The sequence below is a fragment of the Oncorhynchus keta genome, chromosome 10 (assembly GCF_023373465.1).
Source record: "Oncorhynchus keta strain PuntledgeMale-10-30-2019 chromosome 10, Oket_V2, whole genome shotgun sequence".
NCBI lineage: Eukaryota > Metazoa > Chordata > Actinopteri > Salmoniformes > Salmonidae > Oncorhynchus > Oncorhynchus keta.
Window position 1 is genome coordinate 63,459,482 of NC_068430.1, and position 20,307 is coordinate 63,479,788.

General features: G+C 50.1%; 1 protein-coding gene across 6 annotated transcripts in view; it reads left to right on the top strand.

Moving 5' to 3' along the window:
* The window catches only part of LOC118389389 (probable helicase with zinc finger domain), a 74,759-nt gene that overhangs the window by 18,615 nt on the left and 35,837 nt on the right, over window positions 1–20,307 (top strand). For all 6 annotated transcript variants that reach the window (XM_052527502.1, XM_052527500.1, XM_052527505.1 and 3 more), the window contains 5 exons: window positions 2,104–2,234; window positions 13,165–13,344; window positions 14,357–14,458; window positions 15,548–15,726; window positions 18,187–18,305. In XM_052527502.1, the coding sequence (XP_052383462.1) occupies window positions 2,104–2,234; window positions 13,165–13,344; window positions 14,357–14,458; window positions 15,548–15,726; window positions 18,187–18,305 (711 nt within the window). The remainder of the gene's footprint in view (window positions 1–2,103; window positions 2,235–13,164; window positions 13,345–14,356; window positions 14,459–15,547; window positions 15,727–18,186; window positions 18,306–20,307) is intronic.

The window sequence follows — 20,307 nt, forward strand, 5'->3', positions numbered from 1 at the left end:
TTTATAAAATGGCAGCTGCCACAATAGGTGTTTGTCTATTTATTTTTGTGGGTAGGTTATTGGCTGAACGGATCCAAAGTCCAGTATGGAGTCAGTGCCATTCTAGCCTTGTTGCAATATGAAGGATGTTTGTTACCTTTCGTTCAATACAACACACAATCACACGGGTGAGGTCTATGCTTTTGAGTCACAAGGACTTCTCCCTTGACATGGAGTCATACTCGAAAAGCTTGTTCATGTCCCATGTCACCACGGACAGAGGAGATGGCATAGAAATTATTCTCTCAGTCGGGTGAATGGTTTAAACCTCTTAAAGGCCCACCACCCCATCCTTTCAATCTCCCATTCCATTGTGTCCTCTGCCATTTTGAGTTGAGAAATCATTAATGAAAGCTTCACCTCTCCACCTCTCCAACGTCTGATGCTTTAGCGAAAGCAAACTCTCAGGGTGAAAGGTCCCCGTATCGATTACCACTTCACAAAGGTTAGTGCCGTCAACAGCAAGGCTGGCTCTCCAGGGAAAATTGCACTCTGCCAGCGCGGCGAGAGATCCAGATTACTTTGCCCAGTGGCGGCTGAAGGCTGATCTTTCTCTCCGGTGTGAATGATGGGTTGGCGGGGGGAAAGCGAGACCCGGGCATGAGCAATTATCCAAACAAGCCTGTTGCTGGGAAAATAATCTGTCCGTTGTGTTTTGGAGCGAGCCGTTTGGTTGCCTTTCTATCTCTTTGCTCTTTGTCCTTGTCTTCTTGCCATTTAGAATGTGTGTCTCTCTCTCTCCTCAATGTTTAAAAATATATTTTTATTCAGAAATCTTTCTCTTTCGGTGTCCTTTTATCCCTCATTCTCCACACTTTACTGGTGCTGGCTACTGTACCTGTTAGCAGCTCATGTCTGGCTAAGTGATTAGGACAGGGCCTGTTGCGATGGGGGAATTAAAGCTCGCTCTCTAGCCACCCTGTGGAAACCCACGCTATTATGAAATGAAACAGCAGTTTGTCAGGGGGAGAACGTGCCACCTAGCCTTCCCTAGTTATCAACGAATATCCTTGATTGCCAAGCAGACTGACCGCAGATAAGGAACAAATGTAGGGACTGAATCACGGAACCTAGACAATATAACTGAATTCAACAATAAAAACAATTGTTGAACTTTGTGTAGCTGTTAATCGACGACGCTAATGAAAAATATTTTGGTCGACGGAAAGGCTTTCCCCAAAAACCTTCTCAGTTTAGCACAAAGCAGCCTATGCTTACCTGGAAGAATATCGTGATTATTTGCATTAATCCAGTAGGTATGTGTTTGGCAAATTCTACCATCACGTGTGCTCTACAAAAACACCGCCTCTTTCTATGTGCACAAGGGAATTAAAGGGTAACTACACTAGGGCTGTATAAAATCCGCAATGCGGAGGGAGGACACGGAATCACAGAAGTGTACAAGTTTATCATAAGACATGAACAGAATGCATTAATGATTCGGTATGTAGCCGTTAGCGATGATGCTAATGAAAGGTATTCAGGTAGATGGGAAAGCCTTTCCCAAAAACCTTCTCAATTAAATGTTAACTACCCAAAGTAGCCTATGCTTACCTAACAAAAATATATCCAGTGGCTATTTCTTTTGCAAACTCTACCGTCACGTGCGCTACAAAAATATATCTAAGCAACAGCTTCTTCTTAGGTGCACACTGAAATTTAAAGGGTAATAAGTACACAAATCTAGATTTCTCAACGTTTTTCCAGGACTCAAAAGTGGTTTCCTGATATGGTTTGAGTATTGTTGTGGACCTGTGAAACATTAGACAGATTTCATAGGACCTTTATAAATGGCTGTTTGTCCATGAAAAGGAGCGAGGGAGATAAACAGTTTCAATTCGTAACAACCATTTTAGCATTGTGTTATGCAGTTGTTTAGAGCCAATTGTTTCCAGCTGAGCCTCCTCTAAAATGGCTCTTTATTTAGTCTCAGCACTTGGATTGAGTGACCTAAATAAGTGACCACACTGACTGCTTCTGACCTGACAACGACTAACCAAGACCACTTCTGGCCGTGGCCACACTGTCCATGAGGACCCACTCCTGTGTTCCCCTCTGCCCCAGGTGGAGCTGCAGTTTCAGTTGAACCGCCTGCCCCTGTGTGAGATGCACTATGCTCTGGACCGCATCAAAGACAACGGCATCCTGTTCCCAGACACCAGCCTTACCCCCACCATTCCCTGGAGCCCCAACAGGTATGCATGCAAGCGCACACACACATTTCCTGGAGCCCCAACAGGTACGCGCACACACAATTCCTGGAGCCCCAACAGGTACACGCGCACACACAATTCCTGGAGCCCCAACAGGTACACGCGCACACACAATTCCTGGAGCCCCAACAGGTACACGCGCACACACAATTCCTGGAGCCCCAACAGGTACACACACACAATTCCTGGAGCCCCAACAGGTACACACACAATTCCTGGAGCCCCAACAGGTACACACACAATTCCTGGAGCCCCAACAGGTACACACACAATTCCTGGAGCCCCAACAGGTACACACACAATTCCTGGAGCCCCAACAGGTACACACACAATTCCTGGAGCCCCAACAGGTACACACACAATTCCTGGAGCCCCAACAGGTACACACACAATTCCTGGAGCCCCAACAGGTACACACACAATTCCTGGAGCCCCAACAGGTACACGCGCACACACACAATTCCTGGAGCCCCAACAGGTACACGCACAATTCCTGGAGCCCCAACAGGTACACGCACAATTCCTGGAGCCCCAACAGGTACACGCACAATTCCTGGAGCCCCAACAGGTACACACACAATTCCTGGAGCCCCAACAGCTACACACACAATTCCTGGAGCCCCAACAGCTCCACGCACAATTCCTGGAGCCCCAACAGGTACACGCACAATTCCTGGAGCCCCAACAGGTACGCGCGCACACGCAATTCCTGGAGCACCAACAGGTACACGCACAATTCCTGGAGCCCCAACAGGTACACGCACAATTCCTGGAGCCCCAACAGGTACACGCACAATTCCTGGAGCCCCAACAGGTACACGCACAATTCCTGGAGCCCCAACAGGTACACGCACAATTCCTGGAGCCCCAACAGGTACACGCACAATTCCTGGAGCCCCAACAGGTACACGCACAATTCCTGGAGCCCCAACAGGTACACGCACAATTCCTGGAGCCCCAACAGGTACACGCACAATTCCTGGAGCCCCAACAGGTACACGCACAATTCCTGGAGCCCCAACAGGTACACGCACAATTCCTGGAGCCCCAACAGGTACACGCACAATTCCTGGAGCCCCAACAGGTACACGCACAATTCCTGGAGCCCCAACAGGTACACGCACAATTCCTGGAGCCCCAACAGGTACACGCACAATTCCTGGAGCACCAACAGGTACACGCACAATTCCTGGAGCACCAACAGGTACACGCACAATTCCTGGAGCACCAACAGGTACACGCACAATTCCTGGAGCACCAACAGGTACACGCACAATTCCTGGAGCACCAACAGGTACACGCACAATTCCTGGAGCACCAACAGGTACACGCACAATTCCTGGAGCACCAACAGGTACACGCACAATTCCTGGAGCACCAACAGGTACACGCACAATTCCTGGAGCACCAACAGGTACACGCACAATTCCTGGAGCACCAACAGGTACACGCACAATTCCTGAGCACCAACAGGTACACGCACAATTCCTGGAGCACCAACAGGTACACGCACAATTCCTGGAGCACCAACAGGTACACGCACAATTCCTGGAGCACCAACAGGTACACGCACAATTCCTGGAGCACCAACAGGTACACGCACAATTCCTGGAGCACCAACAGGTACACGCACAATTCCTGGAGCACCAACAGGTACACGCACAATTCCTGGAGCACCAACAGGTACACGCACAATTCCTGGAGCACCAACAGGTACACGCACAATTCCTGGAGCACCAACAGGTACACGCACAATTCCTGGAGCACCAACAGGTACACGCACAATTCCTGGAGCACCAACAGGTACACGCACAATTCCTGGAGCACCAACAGGTACACGCACAATTCCTGGAGCACCAACAGGTACACGCACAATTCCTGGAGCACCAACAGGTACACGCACAATTCCTGGAGCACCAACAGGTACACGCACAATTCCTGGAGCACCAACAGGTACACGCACAATTCCTGGAGCACCAACAGGTACACGCACAATTCCTGGAGCACCAACAGGTACACGCACAATTCCTGGAGCACCAACAGGTACACGCACAATTCCTGGAGCACCAACAGGTACACGCACAATTCCTGGAGCACCAACAGGTACACGCACAATTCCTGGAGCACCAACAGGTACACGCACAATTCCTGGAGCACCAACAGGTACACGCACAATTCCTGGAGCACCAACAGGTACACGCACAATTCCTGGAGCACCAACAGGTACACGCACAATTCCTGGAGCACCAACAGGTACATTCCTGGAGCCCCAACAATTCCTGGAGCCCCAACAGGTACACGCACAATTCCTGGAGCCCCAACAGGTACACGCACAATTCCTGGAGCCCCAACAGGTACACGCACAATTCCTGGAGCCCCAACAGGTACACGCACAATTCCTGGAGCCCCAACAGGTACACGCACAATTCCTGGAGCCCCAACAGGTACACGCACAATTCCTGGAGCCCCAACAGGTACACGCACAATTCCTGGAGCCCCAACAGGTACACGCACAATTCCTGGAGCCCCAACAGGTACACGCACAATTCCTGGAGCCCCAACAGGTACACGCACAATTCCTGGAGCCCCAACAGGTACACGCACAATTCCTGGAGCCCCAACAGGTACACGCACAATTCCTGGAGCCCCAACAGGTACACGCACAATTCCTGGAGCCCCAACAGGTACACGCACAATTCCTGGAGCCCCAACAGGTACACGCACAATTCCTGGAGCCCCAACAGGTACACGCACAATTCCTGGAGCCCCAACAGGTACACGCACAATTCCTGGAGCCCCAACAGGTACACGCACAATTCCTGGAGCCCCAACAGGTACACGCACAATTCCTGGAGCCCCAACAGGTACACGCACAATTCCTGGAGCCCCAACAGGTACACGCACAATTCCTGGAGCCCCAACAGGTACACGCACAATTCCTGGAGCCCCAACAGGTACACGCACAATTCCTGGAGCCCCAACAGGTACACGCACAATTCCTGGAGCCCCAACAGGTACACGCACAATTCCTGGAGCCCCAACAGGTACACGCACAATTCCTGGAGCCCCAACAGGTACACGCACAATTCCTGGAGCCCCAACAGGTACACGCACAATTCCTGGAGCCCCAACAGGTACACGCACAATTCCTGGAGCCCCAACAGGTACACGCACAATTCCTGGAGCCCCAACAGGTACACGCACAATTCCTGGAGCCCCAACAGGTACACGCACAATTCCTGGAGCCCCAACAGGTACACGCACAATTCCTGGAGCCCCAACAGGTACACGCACAATTCCTGGAGCCCCAACAGGTACACGCACAATTCCTGGAGCCCCAACAGGTACACGCACAATTCCTGGAGCCCCAACAGGTACACGCACAATTCCTGGAGCCCCAACAGGTACACGCACAATTCCTGGAGCCCCAACAGGTACACGCACAATTCCTGGAGCCCCAACAGGTACACGCACAATTCCTGGAGCCCCAACAGGTACACGCACAATTCCTGGAGCCCCAACAGGTACACGCACAATTCCTGGAGCCCCAACAGGTACACGCACAATTCCTGGAGCCCCAACAGGTACACGCACAATTCCTGGAGCCCCAACAGGTACACGCACAATTCCTGGAGCCCCAACAGGTACACGCACAATTCCTGGAGCCCCAACAGGTACACGCACAATTCCTGGAGCCCCAACAGGTACACGCACAATTCCTGGAGCCCCAACAGGTACACGCACAATTCCTGGAGCCCCAACAGGTACACGCACAATTCCTGGAGCCCCAACAGGTACACGCACAATTCCTGGAGCCCCAACAGGTACACGCACAATTCCTGGAGCCCCAACAGGTACACGCACAATTCCTGGAGCCCCAACAGGTACACGCACAATTCCTGGAGCCCCAACAGGTACACGCACAATTCCTGGAGCCCCAACAGGTACACGCACAATTCCTGGAGCCCCAACAGGTACACGCACAATTCCTGGAGCCCCAACAGGTACACGCACAATTCCTGGAGCCCCAACAGGTACACGCACAATTCCTGGAGCCCCAACAGGTACACGCACAATTCCTGGAGCCCCAACAGGTACACGCACAATTCCTGGAGCCCCAACAGGTACACGCACAATTCCTGGAGCCCCAACAGGTACACGCACAATTCCTGGAGCCCCAACAGGTACACGCACAATTCCTGGAGCCCCAACAGGTACACGCACAATTCCTGGAGCCCCAACAGGTACACGCACAATTCCTGGAGCCCCAACAGGTACACGCACAATTCCTGGAGCCCCAACAGGTACACGCACAATTCCTGGAGCCCCAACAGGTACACGCACAATTCCTGGAGCCCCAACAGGTACACGCACAATTCCTGGAGCCCCAACAGGTACACGCACAATTCCTGGAGCCCCAACAGGTACACGCACAATTCCTGGAGCCCCAACAGGTACACGCACAATTCCTGGAGCCCCAACAGGTACACGCACAATTCCTGGAGCCCCAACAGGTACACGCACAATTCCTGGAGCCCCAACAGGTACACGCACAATTCCTGGAGCCCCAACAGGTACACGCACAATTCCTGGAGCCCCAACAGGTACACGCACAATTCCTGGAGCCCCAACAGGTACACGCACAATTCCTGGAGCCCCAACAGGTACACGCACAATTCCTGGAGCCCCAACAGGTACACGCACAATTCCTGGAGCCCCAACAGGTACACGCACAATTCCTGGAGCCCCAACAGGTACACGCACAATTCCTGGAGCCCCAACAGGTACACGCACAATTCCTGGAGCCCCAACAGGTACACGCACAATTCCTGGAGCCCCAACAGGTACACGCACAATTCCTGGAGCCCCAACAGGTACACGCACAATTCCTGGAGCCCCAACAGGTACACGCACAATTCCTGGAGCCCCAACAGGTACACGCACAATTCCTGGAGCCCCAACAGGTACACGCACACACAATTCCTGGAGCCCCAACAGGTACACGCACAATTCCTGGAGCCCCAACAGGTACACGCACACACAATTCCTGGAGCCCCAACAGGTACACGCACAATTCCTGGAGCCCCAACAGGTACACGCACAATTCCTGGAGCACCAACAGGTACACGCACAATTCCTGGAGCACCAACAGGTACACGCACAATTCCTGGAGCACCAACAGGTACACGCACAATTCCTGGAGCACCAACAGGTACACGCACAATTCCTGGAGCACCAACAGGTACACGCACAATTCCTGGAGCACCAACAGGTACACGCACAATTCCTGGAGCACCAACAGGTACACGCACAATTCCTGGAGCACCAACAGGTACACGCACAATTCCTGGAGCACCAACAGGTACACGCACAATTCCTGGAGCACCAACAGGTACACGCACAATTCCTGGAGCACCAACAGGTACACGCACAATTCCTGGAGCACCAACAGGTACACGCACAATTCCTGGAGCACCAACAGGTACACGCACAATTCCTGGAGCACCAACAGGTACACGCACAATTCCTGGAGCACCAACAGGTACACGCACAATTCCTGGAGCACCAACAGGTACACGCACAATTCCTGGAGCACCAACAGGTACACGCACAATTCCTGGAGCACCAACAGGTACACGCACAATTCCTGGAGCACCAACAGGTACACGCACAATTCCTGGAGCACCAACAGGTACGCACAATTCCGCACGCACAATTCCTGGAGCACCAACAGGTACGCACAATTCCGCACGCACAATTCCTGGAGCACCAACAGGTACGCTCGCACGCACAATTCCTGGAGCACCAACAGGTACGCCGCACGCACAATTCCTGGAGCACCAACAGGTACGCTCGCACAATTCCTGGAGCCCCAACAGGTACGCTCTGGAGCACCAACAGGCACAATTCCTGGAGCCCCAACAGGTACGCGCACAATTCCTGGAGCCCCAACAGGTACGCGCACAATTCCTGGAGCCCCAACAGGTACGCTCCGCACGCACAATTCCTGGAGCCCCAACAGGTACGCGCACAATTCCTGGAGCCCCAACAGGTACGCGCACAATTCCTGGAGCCCCAACAGGTACGCTCGCACAATTCCTGGAGCCCCAACAGGTACGCTCGCACGCACAATTCCTGGAGCACCAACAGGTACGCTCGCACGCACAATTCCTGGAGCCCCAACAGGTACGCTCGCACGCACAATTCCTGGAGCCCCAACAGGTACACGCACAATTCCTGGAGCCCCAACAGGTACGCCGCACGCACAATTCCTGGAGCCCCAACAGGTACGCTCGCACGCACAATTCCTGGAGCACCAACAGGTACGCTCGCACGCACAATTCCTGGAACACCAACAGGTACGCTCGCACACACACAATTCCTGGAGCACCAACAGGTACGCTCGCACACAAACAATTCCTGGAGCACCAACAGGTACGCTCGCACACACACAATTCCTGGAGCACCAACAGGTACGCTCGCACACACAATTCCTGGAACACCAACAGGTACGCTCGCACACACAATTCCTGGAACACCAACAGGTACGCTCGCACACACAATTCCTGGAGCACCAACAGGTACGCTCGCACACACACAATTCCTGGAGCACCAACAGGTACGCTCGCACACACACAATTCCTGGAACACCAACAGGTACGCTCGCACACACAATTCCTGGAACACCAACAGGTACGCACGCACAATTCCTGGAACACCAACAGGTACGCTCGCACACACAATTCCTGGAACACCAACAGGTACGCTCGCACAATTCCTGGAACACCAACAGGTACGCTCGCACACACACAATTCCTGGAGCACCAACAGGTACGCTCGCACACACACAATTCCTGGAGCCCCAACAGGTACGCGCACAATTCCTGGAGCCCCAACAGGTACGCGCACAATTCCTGAGCCCCAACAGGTACGCGCACAATTCCTGGAGCCCCAACAGGTACGCGCACAATTCCTGGAGCCCCAACAGGTACGCGCACAATTCCTGGAGCACCAACAGGTACGCTCGCACACACAATTCCTGGAACACCAACAGGTACGCTCGCACACACAATTCCTGGAACACCAACAGGTACGCTCGCACACACACAATTCCTGGAGCACCAACAGGTACGCTCGCACACACACAATTCCTGGAGCACCAACAGGTACGCTCGCACAATTCCTGGAACACCAACAGGTACGCTCGCACACACACAATTCCTGGAGCACCAACAGGTACGCTCGCACACACACAATTCCTGGAGCACCAACAGGTACGCTCGCACAATTCCTGGAACACCAACAGGTACGCTCGCACACACACAATTCCTGGAGCACCAACAGGTACGCGCACAATTCCTGGAGCCCCAACAGGTACGCGCACAATTCCTGGAGCCCCAACAGGTACGCGCACAATTCCTGGAGCCCCAACAGGTACGCGCACAATTCCTGGAGCCCCAACAGGTACGCGCACAATTCCTGGAGCCCCAACAGGTACGCTCGCACGCACAATTCCTGGAACACCAACAGGTACGCTCGCACGCACAATTCCTGGAACACCAACAGGTACGCTCACACAATTCCTGGAACACCAACAGGTACGCTCACACAATTCCTGGAACACCAACAGGTACGCTCGCACACACAATTCCTGGAACACCAACAGGTACGCTCGCACACACAATTCCTGGAACACCAACAGGTACGCTCGCACACACAATTCCTGGAACACCAACAGGTACGCACGCACAATTCCTGGAACACCAACAGGTACGCTCGCACACACAATTCCTGGAACACCAACAGGTACGCTCGCACAATTCCTGGAACACCAACAGGTACGCTCGCACACACACAATTCCTGGAGCCCCAACAGGTACGCTCGCACACACACAATTCCTGGAGCCCCAACAGGTACACGCACAATTCCTGGAGCCCCAACAGGTACACGCACAATTCCTGGAGCCCCAACAGGTACGCGCGCACACACACAATTCCTGGAGCCCCAACAGGTACATGCGCACACACGCAATTCCTGGAGCCCCAACAGGTACACGCGCACACGCAATTCCTGGAGCCCCAACAGGTACACGCGCACACGCAATTCCTGGAGCACCAACAGGTACACGCGCACACACAATTCCTGGAGCCCCAACAGGTACGCTCGCACACACACAATTCCTGGAGCCCCAACAGGTACGCTCGCACACACACAATTCCTGGAGCACCAACAGGTACGCTCGCACAATTCCTGGAACACCAACAGGTACGCTCGCACACACACAATTCCTGGAGCACCAACAGGTACGCTCGCACACACACAATTCCTGGAGCACCAACAGGTACGCTCGCACAATTCCTGGAACACCAACAGGTACGCTCGCACACACACAATTCCTGGAGCACCAACAGGTACGCGCACAATTCCTGGAGCCCCAACAGGTACACGCGCACAATTCCTGGAGCCCCAACAGGTACACGCGCACAATTCCTGGAGCCCCAACAGGTACACGCGCACAATTCCTGGAGCCCCAACAGGTACACGCGCACAATTCCTGGAGCCCCAACAGGTACACGCGCACAATTCCTGGAGCCCCAACAGGTACACGCGCACAATTCCTGGAGCCCCAACAGGTACACGCGCACAATTCCTGGAGCCCCAACAGGTACACGCGCACACGCAATTCCTGGAGCACCAACAGGTACGCGCACACGCAATTCCTGGAGCACCAACAGGTACGCTCGCACACACAATTCCTGGAACACCAACAGGTACGCTCGCACGCACAATTCCTGGAGCACCAACAGGTACGCTCGCACGCACAATTCCTGGAACACCAACAGGTACGCGCACGCACAATTCCTGGAACACCAACAGGTACGCTCGCACGCACAATTCCTGGAACACCAACAGGTACGCTCGCACACACACAATTCCTGGAGCACCAACAGGTACGCTCGCACACACACAATTCCTGGAGCACCAACAGGTACGCTCGCACACACAATTCCTGGAGCACCAACAGGTACGCTCGCACACACACAATTCCTGGAGCACCAACAGGTACGCTCGCACACACACAATTCCTGGAGCACCAACAGGTACGCTCGCACACACACAATTCCTGGAGCACCAACAGGTACGCTCGCACACACACAATTCCTGGAGCACCAACAGGTACGCTCGCACACACACTATTCCTGGAGCACCAACAGGTACGCTCGCACACACAATTCCTGGAGCACCAACAGGTACTATCCAACCCACCCTAGACCAGGGGTATTCAAATCTGAGCCTGGAGGTCTGCTGTTCTGTTGTACCTGATAATTAATTGCAACCATCTGGTGTCCCAGGTCCAAATCGGTCGTTGAGGGAAATAAAGAAAATCAGAAGTGGCACTGGCTCCGTGTTCCAGATTTGAATTTGCCTGACATAGATCCTTCAACCCCTGTTCCATGGTGTGTAAACAGGTTCAGGACAGCCATTGCTAATCAGCATCTGCCCAACAGGCCCCTTACTCACCTCCATTGATCCATGTGAGGTTTTGATACATTTTGTCAGAGGACATTTTTTTTTTAAGAATACGCTATAACCTACGTGTGTGTGTGTGGGTGTGTGTGTGTAAAATGTTATTCTAGCTTGCATACTCCTTTAGGTTAAATATAGAAGTCTCCCTAAAACATGCATGTTAAATACCTTCACATCGGAATGAAGTTGAGAAAGGAGACCGGGACTAGCTGCCCTCGCTGACAAGGTGGCCATTTTTTTAAAAAGCTGTTAGTTCTCCCGGCTAAAGTCGTACAACTAATCTTTATTGACACGAACCCAAGAGTCAACAAAGTCAAGCCTAATCTCATGCTTCCAAATAACTCATTTATCTGGTTTCCTGACTATGATTAACACAGTATAGGCTTTGATTAAAGATTTCATGCGCTAGAACTTTTGCTACTAAAAGATCAACAAGTCAGATTCTTCTTCCTGCGTTATATGTGTGTTTTGCAGTGGTGGCCACAATTTAAATGCATGAAGGGGAAACACTTACAATATTGCCAATGGTTCAGTACAATCACCACCTTAACTAGCTCATATGGAAGTAACCAATTTGGATAAAGTCCCTAAGTACTATGGGTCCATGTGTGCTTCACCTCATTAAGATAATGGTATGAGAATGAGTGTTGTTAAAAATGGGTTTCAAATAATATGGAAAGTGTTGCTTGTTAGAGTAAGTAGGTTATATTACTTGTTATGTAGGCCTAACAAAGCCCCTGACTGCATGGTGGCTATTGACTGCCATGTTGATTGGCCATGAATAAGCTAATTGGCCAGCGCCAACATGCTTGTCTCCCGTGTCTGGGTTTCTCAGACAAGCTGTGCACCCTGTGTGTGTCTGTTTGTTTCACCCCCAATACACCGTGCTTTTGATCAGCCAGCCATTCCAAGACCTCAACCCTCCTCACCCCTCTTCCCTCAGACCTCATTACTCTGTGGGTGAGCCTCCCAGCTCAGTTTTAAACCCTGACCCGGCTCTCCGTTCATCCCCACTGATCCCTGAATCCGTCCCTCTGCCCTACCTATTCACAGCCCATTCAGGGTGCTTACAGCTGCCTTTAGTATGGCTGGGCCTGTATACGATCGTCCGGGTGGGCTGTTCGACTCCACTTGGCCACCGCTTTCTAATGAGGACCGAGATGCTAGTAGACTGAGAGACTGGTCCACGGTTTATCAGACTTAAGAGGGTGTGCTTTGGCGGGGTTTGGTGTGTGTGGACCAATGTCCCCCTCCTTGTGTCAGAAACCCCATGAGCGATGATGCTTGTTCGCCAGCCAGCCGACTTAGTGACAATGTGAATCTCATCTTCCTCTTCCATTCTCCCTCCCGTATCTCATCCCCCCTCTCTCTGCCATCCTGCAGGCAGTGGGACGAGCAGCTGGACCCGCGTCTCAACGCCAAGCAGAAGGAGGCCATCCTGGCCATCACCACACCTCTAACCATCCCCCTGCCCCCTGTGCTCATCATCGGGCCCTACGGCACGGGCAAGACCTTCACCCTGGCACAGGCCGTCAAGCACATCCTCAAGCAGGACGACAGCAGGTGAGGCGGGCGCCACACGCCAACTCCTCTACGGCCAGATGGGTTGCTCTAAAAGGGCGAAAGGGTTAAAGGTTACTGCTGCTCCCGGGGCTTTAGGCAGCCTTGGAGTTGACACTCAGGGTGTCATTGTTAAGTTGGGTGTATCATCCGATCAGAATGTGTCACTGAAGGCAATTGGGGGGATGTGTGTGTGGATTAAGGGAATGTCAGTTGATTAGGATTGAGGCAGCGATTGTTTGGATGGTTAATCTCCATTCAAGTGAACCATGTGTTCAATTGAATTGTCATTACAATGGCCTGTTATCTCAGTTCCAACAGAATTCCATGTTGTAATAGAATGCAAAATGCCCTGAAGACTCCCGCTCTTCCACTTTTTGCCCCTTCTCTTGTTAGTACGGCGAGACGCTGACAGGATATGTATATTGGCTCGTGTAAAAATAGGAAACAACAATGTTTCCTGTGTTTTTATTTTAAAAAAATCATAAATACATTGTGGCATTTGGCCTCGAACATAAGATATTTTTATTTTATAAAGCCTTCATACATAATAGAAATATTTGTAATGAAAAATGTGTAGGAATACAATATTCATCTTAAACTTTCCAACTGACTATGTTAAATATTGTATGGTGGGAATGAATTATGGATGTTTTAAAAGCCGATACAAGGAGGCTGATTGACCCCTATAGACAGTTGTTCATCATGATGTTAACTTTCTGAGAAATAGGAACATGCGGTCAAGTGCGCAACGTTCCTGCAACTCTGTTTAAGGGACGTGTTAACATGTACACCTCAAAATAAATGTTCCAGAATTGTCTGTATTGCCTCAACGCAGAAACGGTAGGTGTTCTCACTTCTATTCAGTGATTCTCCGACATACCTACTTGTCTTTCATTGTTATGGCCTGGGAGTTTTTCCTTGGTCAGATCAGGTGGTCAACAAAATCTCCTGGCCATATTTATTTGGTAAAGGTCTCTTAAGTACTGACACATTTATCCCCTTTCTTTCGCAGGGTCCTCATTTGCACCCATTCCAACAGTGCAGCTGACCTGTACATAAAGGACTACCTTCATCCGTACGTAGAAGCGGGCAACGCGCACGCAAGACCTCTCAGGTAAGGGCCAGTAGAAAAGCTTTACAAGGGGTTTGCAGCACCTCTTCAGAACACCGAGACCCTCATAAGACACAATACTTGCTATATTCCAAGATATTCATTCTTTTTTTGCTGTTACAGTACCCAACCTGCCGCCTGAAATCAATCCACACCTCTTGTGAACAGTGTGCTTTCAGGCATTCAGTTCTCCCTGCTGGCTGTAGCCTGAGGCATCAACAAACCCAAATCCACTCGTAGTTGTATCGACTGCATGGAATCGCAGTCAAAATCAATTATCAATCAATAAATCAATCAAATGTATTTATAAAGCTCTTTTTACATCAGCAGATGTCACAAAGTGCTATACCGAAACCCAAACCGAAACTATACCGAAACCCTTGGATCTTTCTGAGGAGACGTGTCCTGGCCTCACAACACAGCAGCTGTGACATAAAGACTCCTACATTCCTCCATTTCTCACCTGCACTCAATCTCCTTCCCTCAACTACTGCTTCAGTGACTTCTAATCACAGTAACTGTAATCCAGCCCCCCCCTCAAAAATCAAAATGTATCCCTGACTTCTAGCCAGACCCCATGTTGCATTGAAGGCCCAGAGGGGGAAACAAATGACTTGTTACACTTGACTGATGGCCTGATACCAAGGGCTGTGTTGGGAATCCCACTGTAATCGCCATGTAATTGGGCTATCAGCCAATTTTTCCCGGGGCTTTGTGTGCTTAGCCAAGTGAGGAGGCCGTAAGTGTGCATGCTGAAGGCGATACCCAGACAGTTCTTTACGCCCGCTAAACCCTGTCGAGGCACACAACCCCGTAGGGAATGAGACCAGATGCAACCAATGGAGTGATATGAAAATGTCGGGACAGTTGCAAAATGCTAAAAGTATGAAAAGTTGAGATGTTGCTAATTTGTGTCACTACTTGTCAGTTGCAAGTTCAGGAATTAAAATGTAAAATAAATAAATAATTACAATCATATTAAAACCAGTAAATAGATACTTCTCAAAGTAAATATCTGCTACTTTTGATTTTGTCGGCCCAGTTTGTCTGGAATTAACCATCCCGCTGTGTCCTCTCTCTCTGCCCCCCCAGGGTTTACTTCAGGAACCGCTGGGTGAAGACTGTCCACCCGTTGGTGCAGCAGTACTGTCTGATCTCTAACACACAGTACACTTTCCAGATGCCCGAGAGAGAGGACATCCTCCGGCACCGCGTGGTGGTGGTCACCCTCAGCACCTCCCAGTACCTCTGCCAGCTGGACCTGGAGCCAGGTGAGTGGCTACCCGCTGACGTAGCATATACAGCAAACATATCATACACAGGTGCGATAACTACTTGACACAAGGAGCTGTAATAGCCAGGAACAAGTGAGCAATGCAACTGCAAACTGCCTGTTGAAATGGCTTAGGCTACATGCACATTTTATGCGTTTACCAAGCAGTTTTGTTTTAAAGTCAACGGAATGACAACGGGGCCTTAAAACGATCCAGACACCCCACGTCCCCGTAGCTACATGACACATCTCAAACCCGCCCCAGCGCGCCTTTAGATCAGCCGCCACCCCTTCCCCGTAACGGCAGGAGGTGGTGGAGAGAGGAAAGAAGTCATTTTAAGATGGAGTTAAAAAGACGATGAAAACAAACCAATTTGTCAGCAGCAAGCTAATAACAGTCTCTAATGTGTCAGCGGAGGGCTTTGTCTGTTTTTTAGGAACGCCTGTATTGCATGCACTTCACTTTATTAGCCCCCCCCCTCACGTTTCATCTGTCTCCCGCACTCGCCGTTGATGAAAACCGCCGACAAATGAGGCAATTGGGAGCCCCTCCCACTCCTTTTTAGTGATAACAAATCAACAATCCAGTACACATGTCAATCAGGTTGCGTTGACTCATCTGTTTTTGTTTGGGCTTGTTAATCCCCTCTCCTTCTCTATGGGCCAGGCTTTTGGCAGCCAATGGTTTGTCTGTGTGTGTGAGATGACCGAGAGAACTACATTTTTCTCCTAAATAGTCGACCTCCTAACACCACCGCACCCCCCAGGGCTCTCCTTCCTCCCCCAGCTCAGGCCAAATTCCACAGCCATCGTTAGACATATGATGATAGCGGGTATGGAGAAATGCAATTTGTCCCCTGGTTCTTAGACGGCCCAGTAAGGCATGTGCACGATTAAGTACAGCCTCCCCACCCACCCTCTACTTTCATGTCCGACTGCCCCCGATCATTAACAGAACCTGCCTTCCTACCCTCTTACGCCCAGCCTCGTTACATTACAGACCCTTACGTAATTGTCACTGTACATCCTGTACATCCATTCCTGTCAATTATGCACTGTTTTGCCTATTTATGAGGGTGGAGCTGTGGTGCTAGCTTCACCTTAGGCTGGGGTTAGATGGCTGGGTTAGAGTTGTTAATAATGACTCCTATGACAATGGGAGGTGAATTTATGGCATTTTGGTGTCTTTGTAGACTCTTAACTGACATACAGGGTGCCGTACACAAACAGCCCTACTACAATATATTGCCAAATGTGCTTTATATTTAATCTCTTGCTCAAGTGCAACTGCAGTTCCAACGCTCAACATGAATACAAACTTTGTTGTGCATTTTGCAAAATAATTTGTTGTAAAGATAAATATTGTAAATATGGGCTTACACTATACAGAACGTGAATGCATTCCACTCCTGTCTGGTTTTTAAAATATATTCTGAAGTATGCTAGTACTTAACATTAAAGAAAAATCCATGAAACCCTCTTAACGCCCTCAATTGATCCGTTTGTCCACCACCATACCGTACTATTCTTGTGGAGATGTTGCGGCGTTTGGACGTGGCTGTACAGTGGTTGTTTCTTCCACCTCTCCCTGCCTGCTCTGCTCTGACAGTCCTCGACTATGCCGTTTCATCCTCATGTGCCACGCAGCGTTTGAGCCTTTTTTTTTTTTTTAAATCAGGGTTACCGCTCGATACCTTTCAAACGTCTGCAATACCAGCTTTAGTGTGTATAGCGGCTACTGTCTGAAGTTGAGAACGAGACAGAGAGATGTGGCAGAAGACAGGCCCGCATTTATCTTTTTCCTGTGTATTTCTTTATTTTATTTTTGTTGCTGTCTGTGCAATCACAAAGCCAGACGGACTAGAGACCAACAACAACACAACAGTCTGTACATAACCTTCTCCTCAGGGACTGAGAAATGTTTGAGTATTTTAAATCTGGGATGCCACCGCTCAAACCCTTTCAAACGTCAGTGGCTACTGTTGAAGATGGATAGACAGAAGGGGTAGAAGATAAACAAACCTTTTTTGCTGGAACAATAAGCACAGCTAAAGTAGGCCTACAAGTTTATAGAACGAATAGTACATGAGAGCATTCGTCATTAGTTTGTTTGGGGTTAGAAAGTTAATGTTTGTCAATTTTGAATATTTTAAAGTGCATAGCACTAGTCACAAATAAGACCATCGCATTGGGAACGTTGGACCCCGATCCAAAAGGACCAAACTGCAAAACTACATAGCAGATCTATACCACACGATATCGAAATCAAATCATTATCCAATGAGGTTGTGATGTTACATGTGTCATTGGGTATTACCGACGGCATTCACCATAAGCACCGCCACAGAACAAGACCAAGTTTGTTTCAAGGTGTCTAATGAATCCTCACCTCGTGGTAATTAATGGGCTATCTAACGGTGCTCTGACTGAAATGGTTTGTGTTGTTCTGTGTCCGCAGGGCTCTTCTCTCACATCCTATTGGACGAGGCGGCCCAGGCCATGGAGTGTGAGACCATCATGCCTTTCGCGCTGGCCAGCAAAAGCACCCGCATCGTGCTGGCTGGAGACCACATGCAGGTAAAACTGCGGTTTAGGATGATGTCATTGGTTTGAACAAACTCTGACCTTTTGAAACACACTCTCACTGTAACTCCTTTTTTTTAGGGTCAGGTCACAGAGTGGAAAAACTTGCGGCCTTACTTGTATTCTCTCATGCAAATGACCTCCGAGTTCTGCAGGCCTTTGCCAAGCCAGCAAATAAAAACCAGTGTATCGCCAAAGTCCTTTACATTTCCGTGTGCTTTGGACTCCGTCGTTAGCCTGAGGCGAACTTCACGTTGACCGCGAGTGAAACAGACATAGGAAAGAAAGAACTTGGCCGAGAGAGCATGTTTACCATTCACAGTCCAGTCAGACGAGGTAAACTAAACTCCCCCTGTCAGTCAAGCTTTGTGGAACACTCCAAAGTAGCCCCTCATTTCTGTTTCTGTTTGTGTTCTCGACATTGTGTTTATTGAGTGCGACAGGACTAAGAGTAGGCATTAGATTAATAAACCTCGCGGGAGTTTAACCATACGATAACGGTTGTGGTTTTTTTTCTACTCATTCTTGCGCTCTCTCTCAGAAGGAGCAATGCCTCGAAACATGCTCAATTCCCTTCTCCTGCCTTTCCTCCTGCCATTTTCTTGCTCTCTCTCTCTCGGTCTCCCTCTGTCTGCCTCTCTCTCTCTCCCTCTACATCTAAATCTGTTGCACATTGTCCGTGCGCTGCGTGTCTGTTAACGAGGAGGATTTCTTTGCCCCTCATCCTACTCTCTTCTCTGTTATCACTGTTCATTATCGGATGTTTTTTTTGTCTCGCAGCTGAATGAAGTAGGCTGAGAATAGTGAATGAAGGTTCACGGCTCCTATTGACTACAGGTCTTCTATTCACTGTGTGGGCCTGGTTCAGCCGGGCTTTTAAAATTTCCCCTGAGACTGGGAAGTCCAACCTTGAGCTAAATTACCACAAACACAAAACACACAAAACACACAATCTAGTTCAGCCAGTGTCAGATTAGAGATAATTGCTATTGGTGGGGTTTTGTGTGTCTTAAGCGCATCTTAATCAAATCAAACTTTATTTGTCACATGCTCCGAATACAACAAGTGTAGACCTTACCATGAAATGCTTACTTACAAGTCCTTAACCAACAGTGCCATTCAAGAAATATTTCTATAAATCTGAAGTAAAAAGTAACAATAAAATAACAAACCTATATATACTGGTGGTACTGGTACCGAGTCAGTGTGCAGGGGTACATGTTAGTTGAGGTAATTTGTAGGTAGGGGTGAAGTGACTGCATAGATAATTAACATTGAGTAGCAGCAGTGTACACAATAAATGGAGGGGGCGTGTCAATGTAAATAGTAAGTCTTATGACTTGGGGGTAGAAGCTGTTGAGGTTTTTTTTCCTAGACTTGGCGCTCTGGTACCGCTTGCCGTGCAGTAGCAGAGAACAGTCTATAACTTGGGTGACTGGAGTCTCTGATTTTATGGGCTTTCCTCTGACACGCCTATTCTATAGGTCCTGGATGGCAGGAAGTTTGGCCCCAGTGATGTACTGGGCTGTTCGCTCTACCCTCTGTAGCGCCTTACGGTCAGATGCCGAACAGTTGCCATACCAGGCAGTGATGCAACCGGTCTCGATGGTGCAGCTGTAGAACCTTTTGAGGATCTGGGGACCCATGCCAAATCTTTTCAGTCTCCTGAGGGAAAAGGCTTTGTCGTGCCCTCTTCACGATTGTCTTGGTCTGTTTGGACCATGATAGTTCGTTGGTGATGTGGACACCAAGGAACTTAACTCTCATCCCGCTCCACTACAGCCCCGTCAATGTTAATGGGGGCCTGTTCGGCCTGTATTATCCTTTACTCAATGATCAGCTCCTTTTTATCTTGCTCAGATTGAGGGAGAGGTTGTTGTCCTGGCACCACACTGCCAGGTCTCTGACCTCCTTCCTATAGGCTGTCTCATCGTTGTCGGTGATCAAGCTACCACTGTGTCGTCAGCAAACTTAATGACGGTGTTGGAGTCATGTT